At 55.5% G+C, this 14827-nt stretch overlaps 1 protein-coding gene across 1 annotated transcript in view; it reads left to right on the forward strand.

The window, feature by feature from the left end:
• The window catches only part of NEK6 (NIMA related kinase 6), a 40028-nt gene that overhangs the window by 2335 nt on the left and 22866 nt on the right, over nucleotides 1–14827 (forward strand). The window contains exons 2-6 of the mRNA XM_006917949.3: nucleotides 4434–4574; nucleotides 5907–5969; nucleotides 9404–9514; nucleotides 13183–13291; nucleotides 14169–14276. Coding sequence (XP_006918011.1) covers nucleotides 4434–4574; nucleotides 5907–5969; nucleotides 9404–9514; nucleotides 13183–13291; nucleotides 14169–14276 — 532 coding nt within the window. The remainder of the gene's footprint in view (nucleotides 1–4433; nucleotides 4575–5906; nucleotides 5970–9403; nucleotides 9515–13182; nucleotides 13292–14168; nucleotides 14277–14827) is intronic.

Consider the following 14827-nt stretch of genomic DNA (forward strand, 5'->3'; position numbering starts at 1 on the left):
CTCCGACTGCGAGAATGCTGTGCGCTGGACCAGGCCGGGTTCCGTTCCCAACTCCATCCCTCACCAGTCAGGTGATACTGGGTGGAAGACCTCTCTCAGCTCAGTTTTCTCATCTGTAGAACGGGGCCGTGAACACTGCGTGCGATAGTATACCTTAAACATCCAACATGGCATCCAACAGTGTGGGTGTTAAGGAAATGGTGTCCTACGTTTTAAAATTCATTTTAGTTTTCATGGCTAAAGAATCCAGAGCTGGAAATACCCCCAATGTAGAAAGGACAATTTAGCAAAACACTTAGAACCTGTTTTTTTTTTTAACCTTCTCTGCCCAAGGCAAGTGGTTTGTTCATTTCAAGGAGCTTTCTAGCTCGGAGAGCTGTCGGCATATGAAAATTTGTTTGCTGAACCCGGCAGAATCATATGTGAAATTCATATGTACTTGGGAAAGCTGAACATGCTTGCTTTTATTGAGGTTTTGGATTAATGAATGAATAGAGTTGAGAAAAAGAGCCTAAAATGCTCTAAGCTCTCTAATTTTACCAGTTCGCTACAGAGCATTTTCATCAGGAATGAAACGCAAGGCTCAGCTGACCTACTAAGAACCACATGAATTTCCAAGAAGAAGAAAGGTGTTCTTGTCCAAGAAAGCCCTGGCTAATGGCGTCTTCCACCTGGAAAGTCTTTGCAGACCCGTTTGGGACCTGCCAAGGTCCATTCTATTCAGCACTATTCAGAGAGAAAGGAATGTGCTTAACTTTGCAGGGGTTGGGGACAGCTGTCACTACATCAGCACGGCACAGGCCCAAATCTTTATGAAAAATTTCCCAAACCAATGATGGTAGTTAGATAAGATTTAATGACCAAATATTAACAGCCATTAAAATTCAAGAAGCGTTTGCTTGTTGTAAATTCAGCAAGTGCTCGTCTCGTTTCAAAGACAGAGACCAGTCAGGTTAGATAAGTGTTTAGAGACTGGTGCTTAGGTAAGGTAGAATGTCCAGTGTTTATGAAAGGCCTGGAATCCATGCTGTGTCGTTTGGAATTGACTCTGTAGCAAATGAGAAGCCCACTAAGGATTTGAAGTTGACGGGAGCTTGGGTTTTAGATCACCGGCAGCTGGAGCTCAAGACACAAGTAAGGTAGAAATAGGAGGCGGCAAGGAGGCTGCTGCCCACACCCAGGTGAGATGATGCTTTGGTCTTAAATGGGCTAGACATAGGAGGGAAGATTCCGGAGACTTCCAGGGGAAAAACTAACTGTTCTTGGTAACTAAAGGGATGAGGGAGATGGAAGTCCAGGATATGGCCAGCCTTCTGGGTGGTGGCTGATGCTCTGTGTGGCTTCGTTCTTCAAGGCTTTACTTGTCAGTCATTGGGAGCTGGTTCCAGATTCTCTCATTTGTGTTTTTAAGCTGAGCTCTCTCTGAGCTCGGCTAATAAGGATCGGCCTGGGGGAGCCGCTAGAGTTGAGATGATTTTAGGCTTTGTTATCAGGTGTCTTCCATGCTTTGGGCATCTCACTCACTGCTCCTGTCAAGCTGAGTGTAGATATCCAGGTTGAGACAATCATGGTGGTGGTTGCACCGATAGTGTGACACCTGGCACTTAATCTCGTTTTGTCCTTTTACCAACTGGGAGAAGTGGCTATTATTTCGCACTGAATTTTGCTAGGCGGTGGGGGTGGTGGACTGAGATAAGTAACTCGGTTTTTTTGCTATGAAGGGACAGAGCCAGGAGTCACTCCGGTCTTATGGCCCCATATGCACCTTCTTGCCACAAATCTGCAAGAGGGAAGATTGGCTTTGGGTTTGAAATTAGCCAGGTCATGAAGAGCTGAGTGGGGCTGGCCTCGGAAAGAGCCTGACAATATGGACTCTCTGTGAATCATGGCCTTCTTTTGTGCGAAGGCGTATTTAAAACACATCGCCATATACACATATACTGAATCTATGAGAAGTTCCTTACACAGGATGTCAGATGTCTTTAAAGGTGAAATTCGTTTACAGGAAATGTCATTCTGATGAAATGTGCTTTTTAAAATCATAGAAACGGTTGCCTTAAAATTAATGATGCATTGCAAATATCAGGGAAAAAGGACCCATCCAGTGTAAAGATGATTAAAATTCAGGTCAGAAGTCTGACTTAGTCAGGCTAAATTTTTTAATGAGATTTCAGAAAATTAATTGGGCGAATGCGTTTTTATTCTTTTAACATGTAATTTTATGCTCCTGTTTTTTTTTTTTTAAAAAAGGATTTGTCGATGGCTGAGGCTTATCGTGGTTCAAACATTTTAAACTCAAATTAGCACAGGGTGGGGGTGGCATTTGTGGCCTAATTTGATCTGACTGGGAGAAGAGAGCTGGCTTTCTCCGAGCTTTCTGGAGTGGGGGTGTCCTGGCATGGTTTAAGGCACCCCTTCCCCATATGTCTGGCCTTGGCCAGAGAAGGCTGGCGGCATTTCTCAGGAGGGTGGGATTGGAGATAGAGGTGACTCAGGCACCTGGGCCATCTCCTCGGCGGCTCCAGATCCCTCCAGAGCTACTCCCAGAGGTCTCTCCTCTCTCTGAGATCGTGCATCCTCCCTCAGGCCCCCTGGCCAGCATCCCTGCCCCCTCCTTCCAGTCCCCCACCCCATCTCCTCTCCCTGGTGGGGAGAAATAAGGGGCTCCTACCCTGAGGAAGGTGGGTGAGGGGTTAGAAATTGCCTCCAGTACCCATAGCGCAGCCATGTGAGGCCAGCCTATTGCCTAGCACGGCCCCATGGCAAACAGTCCCAGAGGACTCGTGAGGTCAGAAGGATGCTGGGCCACGCCGGCCTCTCTGCTTTACTGCAGCCAGGAGACCGTGGGTAAAAGACGTCTCTGAGCCTCAGTTTCCTCGTCTGCGAAATGGAGCTGCAGAGACTAAGTGAGCCGGTTCTCTCTAAACATCCGGCATGGAATCTAATATCGTGGGTGTTAGGGAAATAGTGTGCCATTGATCTTATCCATATATTTTAAAATTCATTTTAGTTTTCATAGCTAAGGAGCCCAGAGCTGGATACACCCTCGATGGGCATGAGAACTCCCTGTGCTTATGCCCTGGGCCCGGCACTCACCTGGGTGCACACCCTGCTGCAGTTCATCCCCAGCCCCCTGGAAGCAGGTGCTGCTGCTCTACAGACATTCCTCAATGCCAGTAATAATAATAATAACAAACAGCATTTCCCGGGTGCCAAGTGCTTTCATTCATTCGTTCATTACCCAAGGCCCACAGGCAGGAAGTGGCAGAACTGAGATTTGAACCCAAGCTTTGAGGCCCGAGTGTCAGTGTCTCAACCAATTGTCACCTCTCTGCCAACTTGTGCCCCAGGGATTGTGTTTATTTCCCCCAGGAGCTACTGTGGGGTCCCACCCCCATCTGGACAGTAAGCGTCAGATGAGCAGTTTTCAGAAAGGCCATCAGGATTATTACTATGAGCCACCATGGTACAAGCTGCCTGAGAGTAACCTGCCCACCACAGGAGCTTGGTCCTCTAATTAGGTCGAATGGGTTGTGACAGGAAATGCAAATCTGGGTCATTGCATATGCAGATGTGCAGCTGGAATGTCAGCGCTGCCTGCTGGGATGTCAAGCCACATCCTCTGGGAGCATCCTGCGGTGGCTGTGGAGTTGGGCAGCTTGGCCTCTGGGGCAGGGTGCAGAGTGCTGGGGACTCCAGCCACTTGTCACTGGGAGAAATAGCCCAGTGTTCCCGGTCTGGGGACCCCTGGACATCATATCCTCCAAACCCTTCAAGTCCCAGCGGGGAAGCTGAGACCCAGAGAGGGGAGGGACCCTGCCCATGTCACCCGGGAACACACCTGGCTCTAGACTGTCAGAGGGTCAAGCCCCAGCTCACTACTGGCTAGCTGTGTGACTGTGCCTCCGTTTCCTTATTTATAAAATGGGATTAACAAGCCTTGCTTTATAAGGCTGTTAGGAGATTAGTCATAAAATCTGTCGAAGCAGCCAGTACAGTAACTGAACATAGTAGCTACTAATACACGATGACATGTCATTATTTTCATGAGTATGTGTGATTCCTCCAGGTGCTGAGAAAATGGCCTTTTTCTGAGGGAGTGTGATTTTGGCCGCACTCATAGAAGTGACAGTGGATTGGTCACAGACTCCCACTTGTGTGCCAAGCTGCTTTGGGCATTTTTCACTGTGTCGTTCAACAAACATTCCCCTAGCACTTAGGCAGGTCGGAGCCTCGGCTCAGGGTACACGGAGGGGACTAAGACTGGGGTGCACTTTCAGAGATGCCCATGGTGGGGGGCGCTCTGACAGTGGGGTTGGTGACCAGAGTCCCTCCTTCACCTTCGAGGGGCACCACTGGGAAGTGGCAGCAGCCTCCACTCTGGCCCAGCTGGACACTGATGCCCCTGTCTGTCCCCTGTCTGTCCCCTCCAGAGGCACCCGAACGCCCTATCTTTTCGCTGCTCGCTGGCAGACTTCCAGATTGAGAAGAAGATCGGCCGAGGGCAGTTCAGTGAGGTGTACAAGGCCACTTGCCTGCTGGACAGGAAGACGGTGGCTCTGAAGAAGGTGCAGGTGAGCCAACGACTTCATGGGTTCAAAGCCGCAGTGCAGGAGCGGCTTCTGTGTCTAAATATTGTGGTGCCTGGCCGGTCCCTTTCTCTCCTCCCCTCCCTGCATTTCCTCTGAAGAGGAGGGAATTAGTCCCCAACGCAGTGGGCTGTGAAGAGAATCAGGTGGGCTCCTGTCCATAAAAGCTCACTGTGAGCCATAAAGGAAAAGAAAAATGTGCATGCACTGAGCACCTGCTGGATACTGGGTCCTGCTAGGAGCTCACGGAACCTCAGCAACAGCCCCGTGGGTGGGGTGGGGATTACCAACCCGCTTTTCAGATGAGGAAGTGACTCGCCAGGCCCGGAGCAAGCTAAGTCCCACTGACCTCGGTGCCTGGACGCTGGTTGGTTCTGGGCTTGAGTGTCCTTCCTGACCTCTGTGTGCCTCCGAAATGAGGGGAGGGAGTCGAGCAGACAGGTTTTAAGCAGCAAAGTCTAGTGGACAGCAGTGGGCCCGTTTGCCGCTCTCCTGCAGGAAATGGTTTAAACCTCCGGCAGAGCTGCCTGAATCCCTGATTTGCTCATTTGTCTTTAAAGAGTGAGATTAGCAGCCTGGACAGAGGAGGCCCAGGGAGAGGGAAGGTGACTGAGATGCAGTCACGGGGTGGAGAGCTGGGCCAAGAACTCTGGCCTCAGGACCTCAGCATGATGGTTTCTGTGTTGGTCTGTGACCCGCACACGGCTTGTCATTGCTGAAGGAGAGACAGGCTCCTCTGTCCAGAAGAGACCTGTTTTCTACCCTTTGTCTCCAAGGAGGGGCTCACCTGGGCTCTCTTTGTCTTGCTTTGTTTGTGCCATGATGGGGTTTGTGGTGGGGCTGCCGCCCTGTTGACCTTCTGTCTGTTCCTGTAAGTCAGAAGGTGCTGGGAAGACCCACCCCGAGTGGGCACCAGGGGGCACACGGTGCCCGGGGCTGTGCTGCATCGGCTCACTCTGTCCACGTGACAACCTATGAGCTCAGGCCATCGGCCCCATTTACAGAAGTGGAGGCTGAGGCTCTGAGCATGTTTCCTGGCCTGCCCTGTACTAGCGTGTGACTTCACAAGTCATTGGTCTTCTCTGGGCCTCAGTCTCGTCCTCCGTACATCGGCAGCAGTAACTCTTGCCTTACGGGAGTCGCCATGACGATTCAGCATCAAGTGGCCAGCTTGGCGCCTGGCACACGGCAGGCACCCGCTAAGCAGAACTGTTGTCCAGACAGGGGAGGGGGCGGTCCCTTGGCGAGGAAGCGGATAAACTGGGACGCTGGGGGCTGGGGTTTAACCATTCTTTTTCTTTTTCCTCTCCCCCCAAGATATTTGAGATGATGGACGCCAAGGCCAGGCAGGACTGTGTCAAGGAGATTGGCCTCCTGAAGGTGAGTGCCCTGAGCAGGATGCACTCCTGGGGACAGGCCACTCTGTGGACAGACGTCCTCAGCTTATCCGGAACTAGGCTTACTGGAAGGGAAGGGACAGACATGAGGGGCCCGTCCAGGTGAGGCATGCGGCGTGGGGACGGTGGGGGAGCCTGCGGTCCCTTTTCTCCTCCCTGCTGGTTTCCCCAGAGTAAGAAATGATAGGATGCGACTTGGCCCTGGCCTGGGGCTGCCCCCTCCTGTGGATCTCTCCCTACTCCCCATGCCTGGGATCTCAGAGGTGACGGAGGAAGAGAGAAGGTGTGGGCTTTGAAGGCCCAGGAGCCCCTCACTCACTAGCCATGTGGCCGTGGACAAGCTGTTGACCATTCGGAGCCTCAGTTTCCTCATCTGTACAAGGGGGTGAAGACAAGGGTGCTGGCTTCAGACTACTGGGGGGCTTAGTGAGTAGACGCCTGGAGGAGCTCGGTGAGGTGCCCGGCGTGTGCCGAGTGCTGGGTCAGAGTCAACCCTTGCCGCCACAGCCAGGCAACGCCAGCCTATTTCCAGAACGCCAGTCCAGCTCCCCGGCCTGCCCATGGGAAGTCAACAGGATGTGCCAGGGCAGGAGGTGTTTCCTACAAAACAAAGGGAAACACGGTTCTCAGAGGGGCCACGGGGCGGCATCATTCGTACCGTTCATGCCAGGACCCGAAGCCCAAAGCCTCCCAGGGCAGAGGCTGCCAGATGGGGGGCAGGGAGGTGGGCTCCGCTGGGACGCAGGCACAGTTCAAGTATCCGGATATTCAGCACAGTTTTTAAGCACCACTGACACTGGTGCTCGACATGGGATGCAGCCCAGTGGGGAAGACAGATCCTAGACAGACAGACTTGTTCTGTATCAGGGACAGGAGGGGCCACAAGTGCAGAGATTTGGAGAAGAGGGGACCTTGCACGGATGCACCCTTTACTCTCAGCCCTGCCCACCACCCTTTCCTCTGGCCATGGTCCATCCCTCAGCAGCCACCACCACAGCTAGGCCTGGCCCTGGGCCTCAGGGACAACCCCGTGAAGCTTGAAGTCTGGCGGGAAAGAGGGAGGTGACAAGATCTGATCTCAGGGGAGGGGTGGGCGTGGATTATAGGGACCCAAGAGAGTGCGAGGCAGGCAGAGGTCGCCAGGAGGAGGCACACTGGAGGTGACTCTTAGGTGTGACTCCGTCCTGAACCCCACATGCTTGAAGCCAGGGTGGGGAGCCTTCTGCCTCTCACAGTCACCCCTCTTCCACTCACAAACCACTGCCAAGCGAAACCCAAACACTCGCATCTTTGGAGTACTTTCTGTGCCCCTGGCCCAAGTGTGCCCCCTTTCAGACCCTGCTGGGCTCTCCAAGAGGAGAGGACTCCAGGGGACAAGGGTCTGTGCTCACGGAACAGGTTCTCGGCTCGGCCTGGGCCCTGGCCAGTCCCTTCCCTCTCCAGGCCTCAGGATTTCACCCAGTCGCCCAGCCTGTGCCTTTGCAGACCGACTGGGCGTTTGGGGGAGCACTTGCTTCACGTCCTGGCCTCAGCCCTGCCCCAGGAGAGGGGAGGGGGTCTCCTCACTTCTCTCCCCAGGAGCCTGCACCTCAACGGAACAGCGCCCCTCCCCCCCACACACACCCCTCCCCTCACCCATGGAAGTCTTTAGTTTCCGTCCAAAGCCCCCTCTGATTTTTCCAAGTTATTTGAAAACCTGTGATGCCCAGACCTCTGATGACCTGGGTGGGTTTTGGGGAGCCCTCCCTGGCAGAGGGGAAGATTTCCTGATGAAGTAAGCTCTGAGGAGGAGATTAAAGAACGGGACGTTCTCATTTGCAATAGTAACAACAGCGCCAGGACTTTATAACATGCTTTAAAGATTTTAAAGCATTTTCAACTTTTCGACCACTTATTTTGATTTATTTATTTATTTTTTTTGGTAAATGAAAACATCTATAGAATGTGATGTGTGCTGAGGGCGGCTGATGCTTTGGACAGTGTTAGCTCTGGAGAGACCTCACAACAAAAACTGGGTGAGGTGATTTTTGCAAAGGCACCAAAACAATTCAGTGAACAAAGGAAAGACTTTCAGTTCAGGATGCTGGGAACGCTGGACATCCAGGTGGATAGAAGTGAGTCTGGAGTCCTGCCTCACGCCATGCATGAAAATTAGCTTGGAAAGGATCATAGACCTAAACATAGAAGCTAAAACCGTAATATAGCATTTGCTGGGCAGTCCAACAGGACAACCCTGTGAGATGCGCTAGTGTGGGCTGAGGGGGTGGGCAGGAGCAGGGGGCCTGAGGACTAGGACATGCATTGGGCACCAGAGTGGACTGAGGTCAGTCTCTGGGGCTTCAAGGGAGGGGCAGACATGTGGGGGTAGAGCCAAGGCCAATAGCAGAGGCCTCCTCTGGCCCCTGGGGGCATATAGAGGGGTCTCCCATCAAGGGCTGGCTTGGGAAATGAATGGGTGGGGGATGGCTTGACTGTGAAGTCTGCCAAAGTCCCCCCTCATTTTAGAAACCAAGGACAGGCACAGGTTGGCAGGCAGCATAGGTGCACAGCTCTCTCCCAGCAATGTCCAGGCCTTTTATTTAGAAACTGTGCTCTAGACTGGCCCCTGGCCATCAGCTGACAGGAGCCCCAGTGGCCAGGCCAACTGTACTATGGCAGAATATCAGAGTCTCCTCTGCTTTCCCCGATCCTGGAATCATTTTGAGGTCAACAGTCAGTTTCGGTTACAAACAATTGCCAGGGTCTCCTCTTGGCCAGGTAGGGGTGACTTCTAGCCAGTGGGGTACTGTCCTGCCCGGGCTCCCCACACATAACCTCAGCAAACATACAGGTCCAGTGGTCAGGCCAGAGGCGTCTGAGCACATCACTCAGGGCAGCTCCCACACCAGGAATGGTTTTTACCCCCCAACCCTCCACCCCCCCAAGATTCCACTAGGGATGGGTCAGAAATTGACAAAGAGCAGGAAGGAAGAAGGAAGGAGGTGAGCACTTCTGAGTGCCAGCTGCAGGCCCGCTAAGCACAGCGACAGAGGGGAGGGGGCCCGGCCCACCCTGGAAGGTCATAGGTGGCGCTGATGAGGAGGAGAAAGAGAAAGATCATTCCCACAAGCATCTGAGGAGTCTCGGCTCCGAGCCGTCACCGTGGTGGACATTTCAAGGCTATTATTCCATCCGTCTTCGCAAATGCTCCTCGAAGCATTTTGCCTGTTTAACGGATGAGGAAACTGAGACCCAGCAATGCAAAATGGCTTTCCCAAGGTCACCCAGGTCTACCCGACTCCAAAGCACAGGGCTTTCCCCTAAAGCACTCACCTCTCCGGCAAATGCCGGGGCCTTGCCAGCTGGGTGCCAGATGCTGGGGCTCTACCATCTCTCACTGGCTCCACCTTCCCCCCACCCGCCTCTCTCCTTGGGCAGCAACTGAATCATCCGAACATCATCAAGTATTTGGACTCATTTATCGAGGACAACGAGCTGAACATTGTGCTGGAGCTGGCCGATGCAGGCGACCTCTCACAGATGATCAAGGTGAGGGTGCCTGGCGGGTGGGTGGGGTCTGAGGGCTGCCCAGACATGGGGAGACCCTCCCCAGCTCAAGTTCCTCACTGATTCAGCCTCAGATGGGGTAGCCCCTCGGAGACACTCAGCCCCCCTTGCCAATGCCCACAGGCCTCAGCCATGACCTGGTGAGTGCCTGATCGGGGCCTGTTCCAATTTGCTGGAAGAGGGTCAACCATAGACAGAAAGGACCCCTCTGGCTGTTCCCACTGCCTCAGCCTACCCATGGGCTCATGGGTCATTCTCCTGCCTCTCAGAAGGAATAGGCACAGAATCCTGCGTTAGCTCAGACCCCAGCTCACAGAATCTGGGAAAATATCTTATGGGTCCAATTGCCTCATTTTACAAAAGGGAAAACTGAGCCCAGAGAAGTTAAGAGACTTGCTTGAGGATACCCAGCGATGGGGCGACAGAGCCGGGCCTGTGGCCCAGGTCTCTCTTCCTCAGCCTGAAACCCTCCAGCAGACATCATTTTCCTGAGGGGCATCTTCATGGGCAAGGCCAGGGGTATCCGAGAGGTCGATTGACTTGCCAGGCCCCACCGGCAGGCTTAGTACCAGGCCTGGCAAGTCACCCCACGACAGACCCCACACCATCCCGCCCCTTTGCCCCGCTCCTGGGACCCAGGAGCAGGCCCACCATGAGTCCAGACTCAGGGACTGTCATGGCCCCGCTGACAGAGCACTTACCGCGGGCCACAGCCGTGCCAAGCACATGCGTCACTGAGGAGCCCGTTCTATCCTCAGATAGCAAAGCTCTGAGATGTTTAGTCACCGGCCCGAGGCAGCACAGCCTCTAAGCAGGACCCTCAGGCCTGAGGCCTCAGCCCTGCTCCTGAGGAAACTGCTTCTCCCTCAAGGCTTGGCCTGAGTCCGCGGGCTGCTGTGGGGGGCCCTCACTGCCTCCCTCCCTCAGGCCAGTCTGTCGGCTCCTGACCAGGCCTGGGCCGGCTCGGGCCCCGCCCTGCTCCCAGCTACTCTTGCAAACGGAGCCAGACACGGACTCTCTGTCTTTCCCACCAGGCACTGGGGACTGAGCAATTGCTCGGTGCTTGCTCTTCTGAAATTCGGCTCCTAGGAGGAATACGGCGTCGCTGGGGTGGCATTACTTGAGCTGTTATCACCTGCTTTTATATTTCCGTTGACATATTAATGCGTTCGCAGGGATGTTAATCTCCACGCAGATCTCTGGTGGGAACAGATGTGCTATGCCACATCTTAGATCGTCCCTCTCCCCCGCTCACACTTTCTCCTGCGTGTGTCACTCTGCTACTGAACATGCGTGCACCCAGCACCCACTGTGTGCCAGGCCCCGTCCCGAGACCTAGGGACGCTGCCGGCCTGGGCACCGCCCTCAGGGAGTTCGTCTTCTAACAGGAGGGCAGACCCGTGAATGATCTGCCGGCCAGAATAAGCCAAGTTCAGGGCCTGTGGAGCCCAGGAAGGCTTCCTGGAAGAGGTGACACCTGAGCAGAGACTTGAAGGGAGACCCAAAGTCTAGTGGTGAAAGGTCTCATGCAAGGGCCCAGAGGGATGAAACCCAGACACTTTGGTCCAAGGGAGCGCTGGGTGAGGTGAGGGGAGGCGGTGGGCAAAGGGGAGGCGGTCGGACCGCCCAGGGCCTCCTGTCCAGGTCAGGATTCGGAGCCTCGCCCTGAGTCAGTACGAGGAGAAGTTTCCTAACACTCGTGGTGGGAAGTAAACAGCTTTGTGCCCTAGGAGAAAGACTGGATGCCCCACAGAGGATGGGTGCGGGGGAGAGAGGGAACAGGGGGAGGAGCATAGGTGACAAAGAGGAGACCCTGGACTGTGGCCTACGCCGGACTCCAGAACCTGGAGTCTGACAGTTGGGGGCAGGGGTGGCTGGGCAAATCGAGTCTCTCCCTTCCCTGAACCTCGGTTTCCACGCCCGTCCCAAGGGACGCGTGAGGAGGGCACGGTGGGCCCGCAGGGCTTGAGAGGCCCCTGACCAGCAGGCCCCGAGTCCCAAGAGCCCCCAAACTCAGGGGCAAAGCAGCAGCTCCATGGCCATGATGCTGGCATTATTTATGGCGGATGGTGAAGCCGGGAGCTGCCGCCACTCCGAAACCCACCAGAGACTTGGCGCCTTCCCGATAAATGTCACACGGCGCTTATAGGACGTGACATTTAGAAAATCACCACTCACGGCCGTGTGCATCTCGCTTAAATGCTATAATGAGGATTAGCTAACATCGTGGTGTAAATAACACTCCAGCTCGGCCCACCTCACAAGCCCAGGGGGACATGGGGGACCTGTGTTGGGGGATCTGGGCTGGGAGCCTGGGGCAGCTCACCCATGAGGTCCCTCTCCTGGGTGGAGCCCTGGGAGAACCTCGTGGGGCTTTAGTGCCGGGCCAGGGGCTTCCGGTTATGACTATCCTACTATTGGAGGTGCTCAGATCCAACCCCAGCTGGGTGGCCCTGAGCAATTCCCAGACCTCTCTTGGCTTGGTCCCTCCTCAGGTGGTTACTGGCATCGTTAGAAGTGGGTTAAAAGTCTGAGCTTTCTCGGCAGAAGGCCTGGGGTTGAGCCGTGACTGTGTCCCTCACTAGCTACGGGGCGCGGCCCTCCGTTTCCTCGTCTGGAAGACAGTGTCGTCATCCCTGCTTAGGGCCCAGCACAGGCGCTGCACGTGGCAGGTGCTCAGGTCCTGTCCTCCACCTCACGCCCCCTTTCCCAGGCCGGGAGTGTGTCCCCAGGCAGTCCTGGTCTTCCGTGTGCCAGAGTGACAGTCCTAATGGAGGGGCCCATGGCGTGGCCTCTGGCTGCTCTGGGGAAAGGTGACTGGCTGCTAAGGAACAAAAGCCCCTGGGCGGAAACCTGGCACTCAGGTGGCTGGCGTGAGTCACTGCCCTGCCCCAGCTCGCAGGGGACGCTGCTGGGATGTTGGTCTGAACCGTGGACTGGGGAGCCTCCTAGTTTACGCCCTCCATGACCTTTGTTTCCTTACAGCTCACTCAGTGCGGCCTGGGTGGTTTGGGGTCTTTGGTTTTGGTTTCCCGAGCATTAAATATGGTTTTTCAGGCAATGAAGTAGATAAATGCCTATCGAAGCCTAGGGTCCATTTGAGAATGTCAAGCCTATTTTCTTGGGGTTCTTGCTGTGTTTATGAAGGATCACGTGGGCTGAGATTTGCCAGCTCTGAGGAGGTGGGGGAAGCTGTGATTTAGCCACTAGGCTCGTCTTAGATGTCCCCGTCCTGGGCCACGCCAGCCCATTCCCACAAGGAGCTCCCTGTTGGGCAGGCGGAGGAGATGGGCCCGTGTCCAGGAGATTCCATAAAAAGTGTGATGCAGGATGCAGTCCAAGCAGGATGCAGGAAGCAGTCCAGGCATCCGCTCTGGGCCAGGCTTGCCCCCTGCCCCGCCCTCAGGAGCTCACCGCTGGGCGGGGGGTGGGCAGAGGACCGCGGAGGGCAGCCTGGGCTGGAGCAGAGATGTGAACACAGCACCCTGCATTCCACGTTTATTGTTTGTCCAGCAGCCTGACCGCCCACCCCAGCCAGGCTCCAGCTGCCTCTGAGGACAGGACAGGGCAGAGCCCTGCAGCTGCCCTCTCTCCCAGGCCCGTCACCTACGCCTGTCTGTCTGTCTGTCTGTCTGTCTCCCCCACCTCAGTACTTCAAGAAGCAGAAGCGGCTCATCCCCGAGAGGACAGTGTGGAAGTACTTCGTGCAACTGTGCAGCGCCGTGGAGCACATGCACTCACGCCGGGTGATGCACCGCGGTGCGTACACGCCGGCCCCCTGGGCCGTGAGGCCAGAGCCAGCAGAAGGCCAGGCACCCCGGGGCCCACGGTGCAGGCTTCCCTTCCGCTCCTCCTGGCTCCTTGGGACGTCCCTGAGGAAGGTGGATCACTTCGTAGTCCCCAGACAAGTGGGTGTCGAGCATCTTCCTGGCCTTAGCGGAGCCAGAGGATGGGCACATGTGAGACCTTGAGCTCGAGGCTCACACACGCCTCATGCCTGGTGCCTCAGGCCTCCCCATGGTGGAGGCACCAAAGGCCAGGTAGTCACATGGACCCCAGGGGACATGGGCCACACTCAGTGTATCATCTCCAGCCCCCAGCACCATGCCGGGGCCAGCACGGAGGGGATCTCAGCGAGGATGGGTGGAGGGGCTGGCCACTTCCAATACTGCTGCCAGCTCTGCCCGGGATGGCAGAGGAAGCATCCCAGAAAAGAGAACTTTTAGTATGGGCTTTGAAGTCTTCGTAGGAGTTGGCTGAGCAAAGGAAATGAGACATCTACAAAGGAATGTTTGCGAAAGGTGACGTCATCCTGAGTGGTGAGGAAGAAGCCTGCAGGGTACCAGGAAGGGTGCTGGGCGCTTTGCTTAGGTTACTTCACAGGTTCACTCCACCTGTGTTGACCAGCGTCTGCCGTGGCGAGGCACCTGCCAGTCACTCAGTGCGGGCCGGGTACCGCACTGAGCGCTTCCGTCACTTGTTACACAAATTCTCCGAGTGGATGAGTGAGTGAGAGAGTGAGAGGGAGCAGGACAGGACCCAGGCCTGGGCCCCCCAGCACCGGAAGGGCCCCCCATCACTGCCCGACCCCTCTATCCCTCAGACCCGCATCAACCCCCTTCTTCTTCCCCTGCAGACATCAAGCCCGCCAATGTGTTCATCACGGCCACGGGCGTCGTGAAGCTCGGCGACCTTGGCCTGGGCCGCTTCTTCAGCTCCGAGACCACCGCAGCCCACTCTCTAGGTAAGGGGGTCCGATCTGTCTGCACCCCAGCAGCCCCCAATCCTTGGTGACTCTGGGGGAGACGTGACATTCTCCCCACAGTGCCTTTGGTTAGTTAGTGCAGGAAAATACCTTTTTGAACCCCAGGCTTTTCTTGCCTCTTCAGAACGGTGCCCCAGAGGGAGTAAACTGAGCCTCGAGGAGCCCCGGTTGGGGCTACCTCGCATCCTCGAGCCACCTCACACCCCTTCCCGGAGAGGATGGCCGAGCCCCCTCTGCGGAGCGGGCACACGTGGCTCTGTCGTGGCACGTGGGAGTCATATCTTTCTCCTGGCCGTGCAGCGCTCCATTGCACAGGCACGCCACGCTCGGTGCATCCCCCTGCTGGGGCACGTTTGAGCTGCGTCCAGTTTTGAAGCTGTGGGGGACGAACGCCTGCCTAGGAGGATGTGACATCGTAGCTGGGCTGTGAGGAGTGAATGGGAGCTGGGGGAGCAGCGAGGGGGAATTTGGTGAGCTGGAAAGTGAAGTCTGCAGGACCGCGGGTGGCAAGGAAGGTGGTGGGGCCTCGA

Source organism: Pteropus alecto, unplaced genomic scaffold, assembly GCF_000325575.1.
Source record: "Pteropus alecto unplaced genomic scaffold, ASM32557v1 scaffold67, whole genome shotgun sequence".
In the NCBI taxonomy this organism is placed as follows: Eukaryota; Metazoa; Chordata; class Mammalia; order Chiroptera; family Pteropodidae; genus Pteropus; species Pteropus alecto.